At 36.3% G+C, this 18,229-nt stretch overlaps 1 protein-coding gene across 2 annotated transcripts in view; it reads right to left on the bottom strand.

The window, feature by feature from the left end:
- The window catches only part of MFSD14B (major facilitator superfamily domain containing 14B), a 34,463-nt gene that overhangs the window by 10,430 nt on the left and 5,804 nt on the right, over nt 1-18,229 (bottom strand). For both annotated transcript variants that reach the window (XM_071580685.1, XM_071580686.1), the window contains exons 2-8: nt 11,888-11,983; nt 8,859-8,921; nt 6,458-6,585; nt 5,477-5,591; nt 3,762-3,980; nt 2,523-2,636; nt 1,912-1,983 (exon numbers count right to left, since the gene is read on the bottom strand). In XM_071580685.1, the coding sequence (XP_071436786.1) occupies nt 1,912-1,983; nt 2,523-2,636; nt 3,762-3,980; nt 5,477-5,591; nt 6,458-6,585; nt 8,859-8,921; nt 11,888-11,983 (807 nt within the window). The remainder of the gene's footprint in view (nt 1-1,911; nt 1,984-2,522; nt 2,637-3,761; nt 3,981-5,476; nt 5,592-6,457; nt 6,586-8,858; nt 8,922-11,887; nt 11,984-18,229) is intronic.

The raw sequence follows: 18,229 nt of genomic DNA, 5'->3' as shown, positions 1-18,229 counted from the left end.
AAGCCATTTCTCCTACACAAACTAATTCAGACGACCTTTCAACTGATAAGGAAACACATACTATTATTTGTCCTCTTATTTCCCTTGTGTTGAGTCAAAAAGAGAGATGAGTCATCTCAGTAGCTGATGTACAGATATTCTTAACTACTTCAGGACATTGAGAAGCATGTGTATTGCCTTCTCTATGGACATTAGATCTCAGTGTCTATTTCTTCTGCAAACAGGCTTTCATTTCCACCTCTACAGTCCTGTTTCATTACAGAGTAGAAAGTTCCACAACATAAAAGCTGGTACTAAGTTAAGATAGTACAGGCTAGACATGAGTTAAATTTACCAGTATCTACAAACAGCAGAGAAAAAAAACACTGTTAGATCAGAAAAAAAAAGTGAACTCTAAGTTAGGTGCATTGTTGTGCAAATTTACATTTAAAACTGGCAAATAAATCCTGCTACTTTTTCAACTTCATCATATGCAGCACTGAAATTGGGCCAGGGCCAAGGCCAGTTCCTAGGCACCATTAAATACCTTTTCTGCTGACTCTCTACACCACTGGTATGACCTTTTCATTTACACATGTAAGCTAATCCTAACAGAAGAACAGTGTTTCTCATCTGTTAGAAGTGTTACTTCTGAGCGGGAAGGAGGTCCCAATTCAGACACAGTAGCAATACACTCATGGCAAGAAGCAGACTGCTCCTAGTAAAGCAAGTCCGTATGGACAACTTGATTCAGTTAAGAGGACACTGTTTTCTTTAACGTGAGAAACTTAGCAATGCATCAGTAAAAAGACAAAGAAAAGAAACCAGAAAGACTGCAGAGCAAAGCACACTTCCTTTCTTGTCTTGTCTCTCTTCCTAGCTTTCTTCTCATTCTTAGACAAAGCAGGTTTGAATGCTAAATAGCAAAACTGTAGTACTTCTATCTACGTGTGTTCATGCCAATCCAAATCAGTATTTATGAAGCAAAGTTTATTGAAATAAACTGCACTCTTCAAAGAAGAGTCCAAAAATCAATAGTTTCCTCATTTTAACACTAAAAATTATAAACCAGAAGAGATTTTTAGCAAAAACATTGGTTGGCATAAAGTATGACTGGCAAATGTCAGTGCACATAACAGCACCATAACAGACCACAAAGCAAGGAGTAAAATAATTACTTGACTTGACACTGAAGGCCACAACAGATTCCAGTAAAACTGATAAATACCGATGAATGTGTTGTTTACATCAAACAGTACTATCCTCACTCTGCTGAAGATAGCAGCAAGGTTACAACATACGGTATATGCCATTCCTCTTCATGTTATCATAACAGGAACACATACTGTATCCACAAAGATACCAAAGATCACATCATAAGAACTCTGATTTCCAAAAGACATAAAGGACCTGTTCAAAAACCAGCTCACTGTTGCCAGTTAAGAGGCATGACAGCAACATACCAAGTCCTCACAGCTGCTCAGCCTCCAAGCTGAGCTTAAGTAACTCTGGACAGAACAGGTCAATACTGGTACTGTTTATATGCAAATTTGATAACTTGAACTAATTGAACAGGTGCAAGTAGCACGACTGTTACTTAAAATAAAAATAAATTCCCTTTCAGAAAGCCTTGCATTAAGCAACCAATTTTCTGAATCATTTTAATAATTTTAAGTCAGATTTCCACTGAATCTACTGATGCAAGGTTAGCACATTTTAGTTTTGTCTTCTGACACCAAGATCCAGTATTTCTAAGGAAAGCTGATACAGAAAAAGAAATTTACACAGACTATATACTGAGTATAACCTTCAGTGAATGCAAGATACACGGGCATATTTGAACATGTAAGAAGTTTACAGACAAGCTTAATAGTCAGAAGTCTCTACACTGTTTGTACTGTTGAATAAAGCCCCGTAATGAATAAAGCTTACCTGAGCTATTATGGACATAATGCCTACCACAGCTATAAATGCCGCAATGGTAGTTGATCCAAAACCTATAATCTGTAGAGAACCAGAAAATGCATAAAACAAATGTCAGACACAATCCAGGACAATCACTAGCAGAGAGATATCTTCTTTAAAGAAACCACTGATCCCTGCTTATGCTCTAAATCCATACAGAAGTGTCCACTTTGAAGAATAATCCTTGACTGCTTGCCAAGAAGACCACAGGAGAAAAAAAACTGCCGTAAAAAAAAAGAGACAGAGGAAGTCATGTATCTGGAAACTGGAGCTCTCTATCCCTCCCATAAACACAACAGCTCTTCAAGCAGCAAGATCCCACCTCAAGACCCAGAAACTGCTGCAGTGAATGGGAACAGAGGTCTGCTTAAGGTTAACACATGTTAAAGCTATTGTAGGGTTTATTATCATAAGTCAAGTGCTATTCAGCTCTTCCCTTAGCAAAGTACCCTGCTTATACTTTTAAAGATCTATTTTGCCAGAAAGCAGATTTCTGAACAAAGTCTTCAACAAGACACAGGTCTTACAGAATACTTATTTAAACATCCTTAGTAAGATGTGAAGACACCAACACTTACCTGTCTCAAATACAGAAAGAAACTAGAATACTGGCCAGCCTCAGGCAGATAGGAGAGAAACACTGTAACGCAGATCAGGAGAACTGCAGAATCTTTTCTAACCTTCTTCAGAGACTGTAAAACAAAGTAACAAAGAAAGAATTGGGACATTTATACAAAGTCTAATGAAAGCAAGGAGAAAATAGAAAGAAGATTTACTTTTTTGAAATCCATTTTTACCCATGCCTTTATCCATCCATTTTACTGTATCAAAAAACATCACACATGGAAATGTTAAGCTGAATCTTAAGTTAAAAACAATCTCATTATATAAGGTTTGTGGTATCTGATTCTTTTGCAAAGCTTCCACTAGATTTTTGAAGCTACTGTTCAGTGCCAAATTATAATTATTCCCTAAAACCAGCATCATATAATATTTAGGGAAATGCATAACATCACATAATTGATCTCCATAATAATCTGTTTTGAAAGATGTTAGCAAATAACATAGCTTCTTTACAACTGTTTTTTTTCAAAATATTAGAGTGTTTTTCCTTGTACAGTTGTTATTCACCCATATTACCTACTTGAGGAGCAAACAAATTGTGAAAAAGAAATACTGTAACTACAGTCTTTCAAGCATGCCATTCATCTCTTAATATTCACAACCAGTTCCTAGTAGCGTGGATCTCATGAAGAACAGTCAGCCTATCCTCCCTTAAAATACTAAAGTGTAACACAAACGCAAATTGAGTAAGTGAACAAGTTACTACAAAAAGTGCACAACATGTCTTAGCCTTTTCTATATGTGCCTGTAGAAAAATCAGGCTTTATAAATTCATTCTGTATTAGAAAGAAATCACATTTAACCAAAAGTAGAGCTCAAGAGTGGTGAGAGATATTGACAAACACACAAACAAAGTGAAAAAGGAAAATTTTAAAATATGGACTTTTGTGGTTTAAGAATTCAGCATTTCTCTTACAATAAAATAGAGTACGTAAGTTAGAAAAGTAAAGCATTTTTCACATCAAACATTGTTTTCAAATCAACAATTATTTAATCCACAAAATTTGGCTTGAATTTGGTTTTAAGATGTATCTAGATCTTTCTGCGCAAGAGCAGAGAACCGAGATTATGGTATGCTGAGTAGTCAAGTTACCAATAAGATTAAAGATTTCTCAAGATTACAAAATGCAATTAATAATTTTTATTTATTAATCATCAAATATTTAATAATTACTTATTGAAGCGCATCTTACTGCAAAAGGATCTGCCTGTTCCCATGATATAGAAGATCCCCAAGAAGCAGGTCTCATTTTCTCTGGCAGAGATTCTGGTACAGCTAGCAGGATGAAGCAGATGTCCACAACAGCCACCAAGGTGGCCATTAGTACCACAAGGCTATCCCCGTAGCTGGCAGACAGGTATGCTCCAATAGCAGGGCTAGTTACCAAACTTGCAGCAAAGGTGGCAGATACCTATGCACAGGAACAGTTCACGAACTCATCAGCACAAGAAGTTGACAAACTCATAAGCACCACCACCCCTCCCCAGAAGTATGGTTTTAAAAAACACACCAGTAAAAATTCAAGTTAAAAAACCCAAACAAACCACAAAATGAAAAAGATAACACATCATCACTTACTACCATAAATAAGGGTCCAAATATAGTCTCCCCAACCTGCTCAACAGCACACCATACCAGACAGCATTTGCAGTCAAAGAGTGGGTTTGACTCAAAGGAAAATGTCTTTACTTTGAAATAGACTAAAATCACACTCTGGGTAATACACAGAATAATATGTAATGCCCTTGTTAACAGTGTGCATTTTAAATAGCACGGCAAGGTGGAAGTCATTAGCTATGACAACAGCTTGACAGCAACTTTAACAAGAACATTTGCATCATACTATGCTGTAGTATGCAGCTACTAAGAGATTATGCATTATATTCACATACAGCAGAATATGATGAAAAATCAATTATAAAAATAATCAGAAATAAGTTAAAAGGCAGCTCAGCAGGGTGTTTCGTTGTGGTGTTGTTTTTTCTAATTACTGCTCTTCTACAGTCCCCAAAATAAAATCGTAATTATTTTAGTGAATAACTAAGAACAGAAGATATACTTATGGTCCTCTTTATATGCAGAAGGAATAAAGTGGGAATTCCAGAACTTTCAAATCTGTTTTGTGCTCTTCTACAACAATACACACAAGTTCAAGAGAACTAAATCCTTTATAACCACTAAATCAACATTTGAGTAATCATACATCCATAAGGCTAAAAATAAAGGGAATCCTTAACAGCTCAAAGTAGCACACAATCAGCCAAAAATCAACTTAATAAATATTTGTATAGTGAAAACAGATGCACAGATGACAAACAGATGAAAGATGTTCAAAGGCTATGGGTGTCGACCAAGAGGCCTCCAAAACTTAAACCAATATAGATACCAGGAAAACAAACTAAGCAGGAATTATATTACTACTGAAAGGACAAGTTTCTACTAACTGAACTATTTTCCTCATCTTTTGCTTATTAAGAGCGGTCATGACTAAGTTACTAAAATTACTGCATTATGCATTTTTATCCTTCCTAGCTCTTTCACCTACAGAAGACAACATTCTGCTTTAAAAAAAAGTCACATGCACTAAAAGTACAATTTATGGGTGATAAAGGTATTGCTACACACAGTATTAAATAACTTGCACTGCCTTTAACAACGCTGCATGTTTTGCTAATGAAACTTAAGACATACTTTGTTACATGTGTCCTCTGTGCAGGTAAAGTTGTCCAATTTTTATTCTGTTGCTATGAGCACACAGCACTCTGTTCATTGCCTGAACCCCATCACAGTGTCTCGAGGCATGGTTCATTCCATTATTAACCTCTTTACATTAATCAGAAAATAATTTGTGCATCAAATTTGTGCATCATAAACTGACCTTCTTTCTCAAAATTTAGATTATCTTACCAGTCCATAGGCTGTAGTCCTTTCATGTTCTTGTGTTACATCAGCTACATAGGCAAATATTACAGAAAAGGTAACAGAAAAGATTCCAGATACTGAAATCATAGCGAAGTACCACCTAATAATTTAAAAGCAACAATTAGAAAGTGTGAGCTAAGATCTCTTGCTTTTTATCTTACTAATAAGCAGGTTTGTATTTAAGCTTAAGAGAAGTGCTCTCGAGAAGTAAAACAAAGCTTTACTGGAGATGCAAGATTGGGCAGTCTCACTTAAATACTGGAAAATAGCATCTTAATTTTTTATGTTCTCCTGTTTACTTTACATGAGCCGAAAAGAAGAAGTAGTCCCTTCTTCGGTACCTATAGATTTTGACGCTCTCAAGTTTAAGTTAAGAAAAACAATCTATCCTAGAACTAATTTCCTCAGCCAGTTATGGAATAGACCTTCATATATAATGCTGTGGAAGCTGAACTCTGAATGCGTTCCTTGTGCACAAAGTTCTTTTATAATCTCGCAAATTTCACAATTAATGTAAATTAAACTGCAGTCTTAACTGAGGGGTGTTGACTTGGTTTCAAAGTCCTAATCAAAGAGTTAAAAGATATCATTTGCAGCAATTACACTCTTCTCTGGCAAATAAGTGCCAAGGTTCATTTAGCTTTAAAGACATTTATTATTGTGAGTCATCAAGGGAAAAAAACTAGGAACTGAGCTTAAAATTGAGTTAGACAGGACTACCAGATGCTTTCAAGTACTGTTTTACTTGTGTGAATACAGTTATTAAATCCCATTTCATTGTCTCTACTTTTAAGATACACAGTTTTAACATCTCTTATATAGAAAGGTTCCAGAATAATGTAGTCACACCTTGAAAGTACAGCTGCTTTCTTCTTGTCTTCCTGTCCCTCTCCCATTCCCCCAAACTAGTGCTCTGATTGAATATGTGCTCCATTGATAAACTTGCTACTGCAGTCTGCCACTTACCATGGACTTATTCGCATTAATGGAATTGGGACACAGGTGAAGAAAACTGTAAGAAGAAGAAAAGATTTCCTTCCCCAAGCATCTGAGAGAGCACCTATTAGTGGAGCACTGAGAAAGGACAAAAAACCCTGTGACAGAAGAAAAACAATTAATATGTCTACATATACATTTCCAAGGCTCACTTTAACCACTATATAAGAAAGAACTAAAATTTAAAATAGATTTTAAACTAAATACAAAGTTGTAGATAACTGAAAATGTATATAATTTTTTCTACAGTCTAGTTTTCTGTGATTCTGATATTTTATGTTTTGAGTCTATGAAACTTGAGCAAATTTTTAAAAAAGAGATAGCATATGTTTTTTCAAGATTAGTTTTACTTAATGTAGAAGCATCACAGACTGAAAAAGCATCTTTAAAATCACCAAAATACAGTCTAGTTACACAAAGGACACTTTCTTAGCCCCTACTGAGAGACTTCATGCTAGATTTCAAACCCAAGTTCCCCTCTATTTGGAGGGTCTTTTGCACTGTCCTAAGAGAGGGTTTTGAGTAACATTAAGTGTTCTCTGAAACAAATTTAACAGCACACTTGATGTTTTATCGTACATACCCATCATGTACAGTACATCTGTAGGCTGCAAGAACTATGAGGACCATTTGAGCAAGTTTGACAGCTTGAGATCATGGGACACTGTAATATTGCAGCAGCAAAGGTCAGACTTACACATATAGGATCCCTGATGAAGGATCAAATACTAGATTTTTCAGCATTTCATGAAGACCTGGAATCTAGGCCTCAAATTTGTTCTCTGTTACACAGAATTAAAATAAGTAAAGGATTTAATAGGAGTGTAAACTGCAGAACTTTAGCTTGGAAGAATATTTTCCTCCTAATTAATATAGTCTTCACTCATCAATCCAACTCTGCTGTAAGTACGAACATTAGTAAATGCAGGGTTCTGTACACTGGAAGTCTACAACAGCTAACTTTAGCTTACCTCTGTTATGCAAACATAGTTACTTTCAAGTTTAACATATATGTACAGGATACTGCACTAAATCCCTGTTCTGCCAAATCCTTATGAACAACCCTGATTTCAGTGTTTCCAGTGGGTGAATTGAAAGTAAAAGCTGTAAAGCCACACCACTAGATCTTTGGAATGTTAAATGTTTTACTCAGTTGAAATTAATGTTTCTGCTCCTTAGAATCAGATTTTACTACCATACAAGCTAACATGTTCTGCTGTCACTGAAAACACTTCTGATGTTCCACAAACAGAATTTTAAAGGAAAAATTAGACACTGAAGTATAAGCTCACTCTAGTCTATGATCCTCTGTTTATTACACCTGTTAGAGCAATACAAACACTTAGACCATGACATTAATGCACTTTTATACAGATATGCTCTCCAAAAAAACTATAGGGAATCCTCCATTTACTACTTGCAAGTGATACACAGAGTTACACTGCGCTGCAAGCGAAAAGATCTGAAATTAAAAAAAAGAAGAATATGAACCCTGTTTTCTTCTAAGAAGCCAATGAGAAAGTAACTTCCTCTTTTAGTCTGATATACACCAGCATCTCAAGGGCATTGTGTTCTGCCAATCCACCACAAAAGACAGCAAGTCAATTCTAAAGCTGTCATGTTCTCACCACTAAAAGCAGTACTTTAGATTTGTTACAGGATACAAAGGTAAATATTTTTGGGTGCTATAAATTAACTTACTCATAAGTTACAGTAAGGGCTTTGCAGCTTCTCAGTATGACAGTTAGTAAAAATGAAACTAGGAAGTTCCAGTTATGCTAGAAAAAATTTGCAACCTTTTTTGATTGTGGCAACAATCAAGCACGACCACTGTGTGAGTGCAGTACTGTGAGTAAGCTGTAACCTAACTTGAATAGCTTGACCATCACAGAATTTTCAAAAGATGATTAAAAGAAGAAACAGGAAAAAAAAAAAGATGAAATTTAGCTTTCATGGAACATCTAAGACAAAACTATGGTGTTTCAGTGCTTCATTTTCTGTCTCAGTGGCATCATTATGGTTGTGTTAATCTGCTAGTGATATAAGTCATCTAACATTAGGAAGCAAATATTAAAAACCTAGCTCTTCTCAGAAAGATCCCCATAAAATTACAATAGCTACAAGTGATACCTATTCAAATGAGAGGAATTTAAACTTCTGAGAAACATTCCATTTGTTTCAAGATTCCATTTGTTTCACTTAGCAATGAAACTTGAACTGAGCCCAAGAAACAACAACTACAATGAAAAAATGGTTTAAGAATTAACATATTTTCAGTGTTTTGTATGTTCTTATGGAGAATGCAAGTGAGACAAGTTAAAACAAAAGAACATGCAGAATATTTCGGTCAAAGATTCTAAAAAGATCTTACCTTAACACCTTGAATAAGACCATTCATCAAAAATGTATGATGGGGAAATGTCTCATGTAAGACCTGACAGGAAAAAAAAATTATTTGAATCAGGAGAGACAGGAGAAAGGTGATTCCAAGTTTAAATTTGATTTGTAGAACTGGATAGCTCTATGTGAACTTTTACCTTATCTGAAAATAAAAACTGAAAAAAAATGCCAGAAAAATTGTTATACCTTCTATTTGTCTTCATAAGAAATTGTTAAAATAAAGAAAGAGGATCAGTGTAACAAAAAAGCATTTCCATGCAGTAAAAATTACAAAACTTTTGATATAGCTAATTCCTTCAAAAGGTTGAATAAAACATAGTCAATAATAATATATGGGAGGGAAAATGAGATCAGGTAACTTGCACTGACCAGGTAAAAACAGCTCCATATACACAACTGAACAAAAAGCAACTATTCAATAGCCATACAGTTAGAAAGACTAGTGATGAACAAGTAGATACTTATAAATACTAGCAAGAGTTCTAGGTGTTTAAATCCAGCTATGAATTCATTTAAGGTGCTTTACCAGCAGTCTTAATTCAAGGGCAAGAATGTTAATCTACACTAAACAGATTTACCATAAATATGCAGGAGAGTTAAGGGGCCTCAGAGGTGCTAGCATGTTGACTAAAAAAAGTTATTGCAATGATCAAAACAAGCATGCACACAAAATTCATTTGCTCATTATTTACAAAGAAGCACCACCAACTACAAAAATTACATGTATGCATACCAAGAACCATTGGCCTGAAAAAAACAAAATACTGTGGTGTCACTGAAAAGTATCAGTATCAGTTTTCAAGGATGACTGAGATACTCAAATCATACATTGAAAAAAAGTGGTGGTTCTCATATTAACTACTGGTTAGATAATTCTTCTCATTTATACCCCCTTTCCCTTCTGGTGTCATCTTTGGTAAGATAATTAGAATAATTTTTCACCTGTTAGATCCTTGATCTCATTATACAAATGCAAAAAAAAAAAAGAAGTCAGTCTTCAAATTAGAGATCTAAAAGCAGATGTTTTCTAAGTTTAAAAAAAAAAAGTGCAGGAAACTCACAGTCAAATCTAATGATCTTTCTGTGAAGTGTTTTCCAGTATTTTTTCCTGGGAGGTAACCACTGCTGCTATTAGTTCAAGTTTTTCAGACTAATTTCTGCTACTTTATAGATGAGACAAATGCAAGTTGACAAATGGGTAGAGAGAAATGTTTCACTCCAGTTCTATCAACAGACACATATTGAAAAAAAATCTATTGAAGACAGAACATGTCAGTAAGTAATTAATATTGCTTATGGTGATTTACTAACACTGGTTTATAAGTACATAAATAAAAGTTATGAGCATAAGCTTTGGGCAGTCTATGACCAAAGAGCCTCTGTGTGCTACATAAACACTTCAAATCTTTTCTTCTCCAAGTATAGTGCCATGTAACAAACAGTACAGCTTTGCTGACAGATGTCAAAAGTGAAAAGCTATTTAAAAATTACATTTAAAGGAACTTGAAACAATCTCAGCTATCATAGAATACATGCATTTACATAATAGACAACATTTTAATCAGATTGAATGATGACAATGACCGAGAGAATCATGGCAAAACCACAACAAATTTGAGTGACCATGAGCTTTGATCAATGGCCCAGACATTTCCATTTCTGTCTCTCCTGTAGACAAACCTGTTTGAGCATAAGTGGACACCTGACACTGTTCCAAGGCTGAATTAAGCTCATGAGAAATCTCTATATGCACTAATCTATATATATCTTCAAGTACTGCTGGCTGATAAGCAGGCCAAGGTAAGATAGAAGGGTGCAAAGTACCAAACCAAATGTGAAATTATTTAAACCAAAGAGCAACCTTTCAGTGCATGCAAAGCTGATTACAAATGAAGATGCACCTGCAAATGCAGAACAATTTGAAAGGGAGTACACTACTGGGAAACTACTGAGGAACACATCTAACACATAGTTTTATTGAAGGGGTGTTTTTCTGCAGACTGTGTATGAATTACTATTTGGATATTTATCCCTTTAAATGAGAAGTGTCAAGCAAGGTGAAATTGAGCACTTTGGTAAAGAAAAAAGTAAAGGAAAAAAACCAAAAAAGATCACCCAGTAAGCTTCCCTATACTTTGACACTTGCAAGACAGCATGACAGGATGGTCATTTAATGACAGAGTTGTTTTATGTTAAATGTTTATATGGACTTTCTTATTATCAAGCTATGTTTAAAAGTTCAGAATTTTTAGGAAGGTGAGACAAACACATTTTAAGAATTATGTAGATTATTTTGTTTGAAGTCTGGGGAAGAAAAATAGTTAACTCTTTCAATCCCACAAACCTTTGGCTGCCAGGTATTCAAAGTACCCTCAGACATTAACTGATGAAAACAGACTTTTGATGGCTTCTCCCTGGCAGGCCTAATTTCCATGGATGAGATCCATGTCTTCAGATGAAACAGTTCATATCCTGTTACCAAACACTCAATTATCTGTATATCTGGGAAACAACCTTATTCCAAGACAGATTAAATACTTACGAAAGCCATTCCTTGCATGAACGTCTTTACATTTTACTTTAAGATACATGAGGGCAGCACAGCCAGACCACAATAGTGCATATAGTTAACGATGAGTTGCATAGTTTATTCAATTGTCACAACTGGAAGATGCATTGAACCATGAAGTCTGAAAACTAGAATTTCCAGAGATACTTTCATCAACAAACTTAACTGATGTTACTCTAAAAGGCAAATGAAAGTTACATAGTACAGCATATTGATATTTTATTTTTCATTACCTTTTAGTCTTTCAGCAGTCCAGATCTCAGCTGTAGTACACTAACTACTGCACAGTGTTGAATGTTAAGACTTCTGGGATACAGGTAATGAGATAAGCAGGAAATATAAAACAAAATAAACCCCAAATCCCTAGTAATTAGCAAATTAACATTTGTCATTACTGCCAAGATAACAGTTGATGAATGAATGCTACTTACTGTTAGCATTGGAGTCGTCAAGAGCCCCCAGGCAAAGAATTCTAGAAATATGACCACCACTGCATGGTACACACTTGGCCGGCCAACACCTTGTTGCTAAAAAAGAAAAACACATGCAGTGGTTACACACATCCAGTTCATTACATGTACAAACATCTCTTAGGAACATGTTTTGGGCATAACCAATTTTCAGGATGACCTACTAACCGTGCCTTTGGAAACAAAAATAAGCCAAACACAAGAGAAGAAAAGCCACTATAAAATAAATAAATATCTCCAGGGAACTTGAAAAAATTTGTTCCTTCAAATTCTTGCTAATTGAAAAGAATTATTTGCCCTTTTCCTGACATTGACCTGTACTGCTCTCACCTCCAGCATCCCTTTAAGGCTTCCTTCCCCTAAAGCATTATTCACAACATTTCCATAGCATAGAGAGTATATCTCTACCTGCAACTCCACAAGTGCCAACAAAAAAGATCCACTTCATGAAGATCACGGCACTGTTTCAACAAAACTATGACTATGTATATAATCAGAAGAGCAACAATTTTTGTGCCTGAAAATGCCAAAGCATAAGAAAATAAGGGGCTGCTTAAGACAGAGACTGAGGAGCTATTTCTGCTGGCCAACAATTCCAGAAAGAATTAGCAAACTATTGAAATGCTCATGAAACTGTTGTCATTCAAGATCCAAGGACTAGATCCCAGATGAAACATCTGGAATCTTTTTATTTAGATTAAATGGGCAGAACCCTTGGGTAAAGCATATTTAACCAGAACTGCTGCTTGCTTTCTTTCTTTCCAAGGCAGATTTAAGCAGAACTGATGAACAATCTGATGGCCTTCTATGATGGAGTGACAGCAACAGTTGACAAGGGGAGACTGGCAGATGTCATCTACCTAGATTTTGTAAAGGCCTTCCTTGCAGTCCCATATGACATCCTTCTCTCCCAACTGGAGACACAAGGATTTGAAACCTGAACTACTCAATGGATAAGGAACAGGCTGGATGGACGCAATCAGAGAGTTGTGGTTTATGGCTCTGTGTCCATGTGGAGCCTTTTGACAAATGTTGTCCCTCAGGGCTCCATCTCGGGACCAGTGCTCTTCAATGTGTTCATCAATGACACAGACAGTGAAATCAAGTGCACCCTCAGCAAGTGCAGTGATGACACAGAGCTGAGCAGGGCAGCTGACAACAGAAAGAAGGGATGCCACCCAGAAGGGCCTTAACAAATTTGAGAAGTGGGCCCACAATACCCTCATGAAGTTCCTCAAGTCCAGGTGTAAGGTGCTTTGCCTGGGTCACAGCAATCCCAGATATGAGCAGAGACTGAGAGAAGAACTGATTGAGAACAGCACTGCGAGGAAGGACTTGAGGGTTCTCATTGGTTGAGAAGCTGGACGTGAGCCAGAACTGTGCACTCACAGCACAGAACACCAACTGTATCCTGGGGTGCATCAAAAGACGAGTGGCCAGCGATTAAAGGAGGGGATCTCTGACCCCTTATTCTGCCCCCATGAGACACCTGGAGTACTGCATCCAGTCTGGGGTCCTCAGCACAAAACACACATGGACCTGTTGAAGTGGGTCCAGAGAAGGGACACACACATGATCAGAGGGCTGGAGCACCTCTCCTACAATGACAGGCTGAGGGAGCTGAGGTTGTTCAGCCTGGAAGAAGAGAAGGCTCTGGGGAGACCTCACTGTGGCCTTTCAACACCTGAAGAGGTTTTATAAAAAAGAGGAAGAGTGACTTTTTAAACAAGCTTTTAAACAAGACTTTTTAAAAAGGTGATAAGACAAGGAGGAACAATCTTAAACTAAATGAGGAGAGATTGAGACTAGAAATTAGGAAAAAATTCTTTATTCAAAGAGTAATAAGGCACTGAACAGGTTGCCTAGAGAAACTGTGGATGTCTCAGAAATGTTCAAGGCCAGACTGGATAAGGCCCTGAACAACCCATCTTGTGGGATCACCTGCCCATCATGGAGGGCTTGGAGATGGATGATCTTTAAGGACCCTTCCAACTCAAAGCATTCTATGATTCTTTCATTTCTATTTGCCTCTTCCCTAGTAACTGTACACAGGTTTTGTGTTCTGAAATTACTCTTTCCCTTATTTCTAATACTTGTCCTGCAAAAGATTGTTTTTCAGTGTTTCCAGCCAATCTAAAGCCCCTATGCTCCAACAGGATTTGGCAATTCTTAGAAAGAAGCAGTACAGGATTCTCAGCTAGTACTCCCAATACACGAGGTTTATCCAAAATATAAAAGAACATTTCTCTTGTTGTGCAATGTAATAATGCAGGATTCAGATGAAGAGACACATCCAGTGATAAGTATCCACCAGACTCTCATTTCAGCAGGTGTAGAGTAAGGAGAGCATGAAACTCAGGGTCTTCCACTAAACCCCAAAGCAGTCAAGACAGTATACAATGAAGGTGGAACAGAGACACCTTTGGTGCTTCTCCCCTGCTCAGTATATTGATAGAAACTACAGGTTTAGAAAGCATATTTATCAAAAGATTCATTGAAGCTAACCATGTATAGCAAAAAACTTTAAAGAGAAATCCCTGTTGCCTAAACAGTCTAAATGCCTGGACCTCTAATACTTTTTGGAGTTATCAGTTTATCATAACTTGAAGCAACAGGGTACCCTACCTAATAAAATTCAATTTATTTTCTACATTGCAGCTTGTTTTCAAGTGTGATGATTTGAAGAAAACAGTTTTCTTTCTCCTAGAAAATAATATAAGATTATACCAAATCTTATCTCTGGGAGGCTGAGAAACTTTCAAGCATTCTTAACATTTCTTCATAGATTACCATGTAATTTTAAAACTCTAAACAGCAGATTCCAAAGATTGTAGGGGTAAAAGATTCTTCCTCATCTAAGAAGTCCACAAGTACTTTTATATAATGTAATAAGATAACAATTATAAGAGTATTTTCTTGACTATATGTATGCCAGTCAGACTGCATTTAACACTGATTACACTGAAGTCTAAAGATCCTTTCCACAGTTTCTCCTGGAAAATGCAAATGTTATAGTAGACAGTAGGTAAAGGACTCCCCGGACTATCTCCTGCCTCTAATTTTATGTCCCCCACACCCTTACATCCCCAAGCATTATGCTGGACCATGAACATCTGGTCTGTATTCAGCAAACATTTCTAATGTCACTAAAAATAAAGCTTTGGTCTGCTTAGTTTTGTTCTGAATTTTTTTAATAATGTTTTTATTACATGCAAATTTGATCTGAGATTTACATGATTTAACAGAAAGATGATGTACACACATATTGAGAAAGACATGCGTGTTTCTTTCTTCAGAAGTAGTTTTAAATCTTCTGGGGAAAAAAAAAGTATTTTTGTTGCAAGGAGCCTCAATGAATCTGTCCTAGAGATTAAAATAGTCTGCAAATCATTTCTAGCAGTATCATGCAGCTTACAGTTAACTGCATTGAACTACTTAAAAAAAAAACAGAAATCACTTTTTGGATTCAAGACATGACCTGGAAAATTAGAATTTAAATCCTGAAAGGAACATGAGCCTATAAAAAGTAAGACAAGCATACTGTGTCAAATATACTAATAGCTACCAATCTGTGATCCACATAGACTACAGCTGATGATTTGCAAATTTCTTTGCAGTGACTTCTAGGTTAATTAAAAAACACTTGTGCAAATGGCTGTATTGGGAAACTTAAATCATGAAACCAGGAAAATTCACAACTTACTCAATTCCTTATGATTGAAGAGATTTTAAAAGGATTTCAGAAACAGCAAAGATATGGTCAACATGCAAATTGCTTGCCTCATCCACCACCCTCGAAAGTGAAAGTGTTACGCTGAAAATTAGGTGCCCTCAGGAAAGCCTTAAAATCTGTTGTGGGTTTATTTTCTATGCACATGGATCATCTCCATATGGCAGACCAGTGTATGGGAGAAGAAACTGTGTATGAGCATTAATTGCTTTTAAACGAAGCTGCTGGTCAAGCTTTTATAATTGCATAGTCAATAATGAGTAAAGCATTACTTAGTCTCAGATGCTTACCAACACAAGTTTAAGGCCATCATTATAAAATCTGAAGTCCTAGAAGTTCTAACAAAACACCTACTTGTTGCACCGGTTTTACATAGCCAGTCCCATATTTCCAGAGCAAAGCTAGAATTGCCAGTATTCATTTATTTACATATTTCTTATGTAACTATTTATCTGTTAATTCAATTCTGTAATTTAATAATTAAAATTGTTTGCAAAGGCACCATGACATCAATTTCAAACATGGTTAAACATTTGTTTCTCCTAAGAAATATCCTTATTTCAAAACAAAATCACTTCTCACTGTTCAAAGTCCTCTGGAGCACCTTTTCAAACTTGTCATACTTTGATGAAGGCCATGTACTCCTGCCAGATAAATTAAGCAAAGGATTCGATTGGAGAAATCCAGCATGACTTTGTACTTCCAGGAGGGTGAAGCAGCAGAACCCACTGCTCACAGAGATGAACACAAGTTCACCATCCTTGAAGGGTTTGTTTCATTATCCAACTGGAAAAGCTCTAGACAACCTGCTCAGGCCTCACAGCTGATCGTGTCCTGAAGGGGAGGGGATCTCCCTAAAGTACCTTTCCAGTCGAGTAATCGCATTATCTCTCAAGCAGATAAAAAACAAACTCAAGCTGAACTTCTGAAATTGACAAACCACAGGAATCTGCCTCTCTTACCCCACACCATCCTCTGGAAATTCTTTCCCACGAGGTAATAGGGCCTCTCAGGAGAGCCTGCTAGTTGCTTGTTTTACTTCCAGTACAGACGCACATTGCAAACAGCACCCACTGTCTTTCTGTAACATGTAAACCAACATTCAACTGCATCAGGATAACCAATTTTCTTACTTTCTTTTTTAAGAAGTGCCTACAGAAACCTTTTCCTCCCAACAAAAATGAATTGGTACAAGCACTTATTTTTTACACTACCACCTGCACTGCAGGCCAATGTGTCAACTCTCATATTTTCAAGAAAAAGAAATGAAGTAATAGAATCAGTAAAACACTCTGAGAAACTTGGCTTCATGTATGAATCACTCAGATCTTGAAGTTCCTGTCAAATTATGAAGTGCATTCCCTTTCCACTATTGTTAGTTTCCCCACAAAATTCAACTATTTCAAATGCAAACTTTTCCTGGTATGCCTCTCTGCATGACTATTTAATCATTTTAGAATATTCTTGCAGAAATAGTATGCTACCACTCCACCTCACAACATCATGGATTCTCTCTTGTTCCACACCTATTAGACAGGTAATTCTTGAGGAATATTGCATGTTTAGCTGTTTCTAGTGTCTTATTCCCTTTAATTTTCAAACCGATGTATTTTGGATCAACATTAATTCCAGCTGTTTCTCACAAATGGTCCATTTTTCAGAATTGGCAAAAATTCAGTGTAAAAAAGTCCTCAAACCACAGAGCACAAATGAAAGTACTTTCCAATCCAGAACAGTGCCTTGTAAGCTGCAATATAAATTGTAATTAATTCTGGTTATACATTATCCAAACTTGTGTTTAATTTGCAAAAGAAATACCTTTGTTGCCTAAAATGGGAGAAAAGAACTTCTCAGACAATATTAGTATAGATAAAATAAAGAAGGGGTCTTTTAATGAAAGCACTTTCAGGTTCAACAGAATATGTAAGTGTACACCCAGTATATGGCTCTAACAAATTTGTAACACTCCTTAATTATCATATCATATTATCATGTCCCCCCTTGGGGCCATTCTCGGGTCTGCTCCTTTGCAGCTTCTCCAAGGGTTTTGGGCTTTCTATACTGCTTTGACTACAATCATACGTTCCAGGCAGGTGTCCCATACAAGATGTCTTTGCTGAATTTTTTTCCTTAAAAAGAAAGTTAAAACAGAATTTCAAGAATGTGGCACAAACCATGAAAAAGAGGTTTAGCAATTCCGACGTCTTAGAAACTATACAGCTATATTAAAATCTACAAATAAGTAAAAATCTTAAGGATCTTAAGGCTTCATCTCCCCCCTTTCAGAGGCCTGACAAGATTTTACCTTCAGACTGGATGAGCATGATGCAAGAAAAAGAGAGGCTAAATCGTATTAGACAGGTCTAGAGTACTGAAGCCACAATTGGTTCAAAATGGAAAACCCTGTGCAGATTCTGTAAAGTGAAATTGTGCCTTAAAAAGTTCCTGGAGTTCTCAAAAGAACGTATATAGATAAGGGAGATCATAATAAGCCTTCTGAAAATTTAGTAAACATACTCAAAGATGCTCAACAAAGGCCCTAAAAGCAAGCAAATTCTCCACAGGAATTAAAA

The sequence above is a fragment of the Pithys albifrons genome, chromosome Z (genome assembly GCF_047495875.1).
Source record: "Pithys albifrons albifrons isolate INPA30051 chromosome Z, PitAlb_v1, whole genome shotgun sequence".
Classification (NCBI taxonomy): Eukaryota; Metazoa; Chordata; class Aves; order Passeriformes; family Thamnophilidae; genus Pithys; species Pithys albifrons.
Note: the sequence above shows the minus strand (reverse complement) of the source record. Positions and strands in the feature narration are given on the sequence as shown.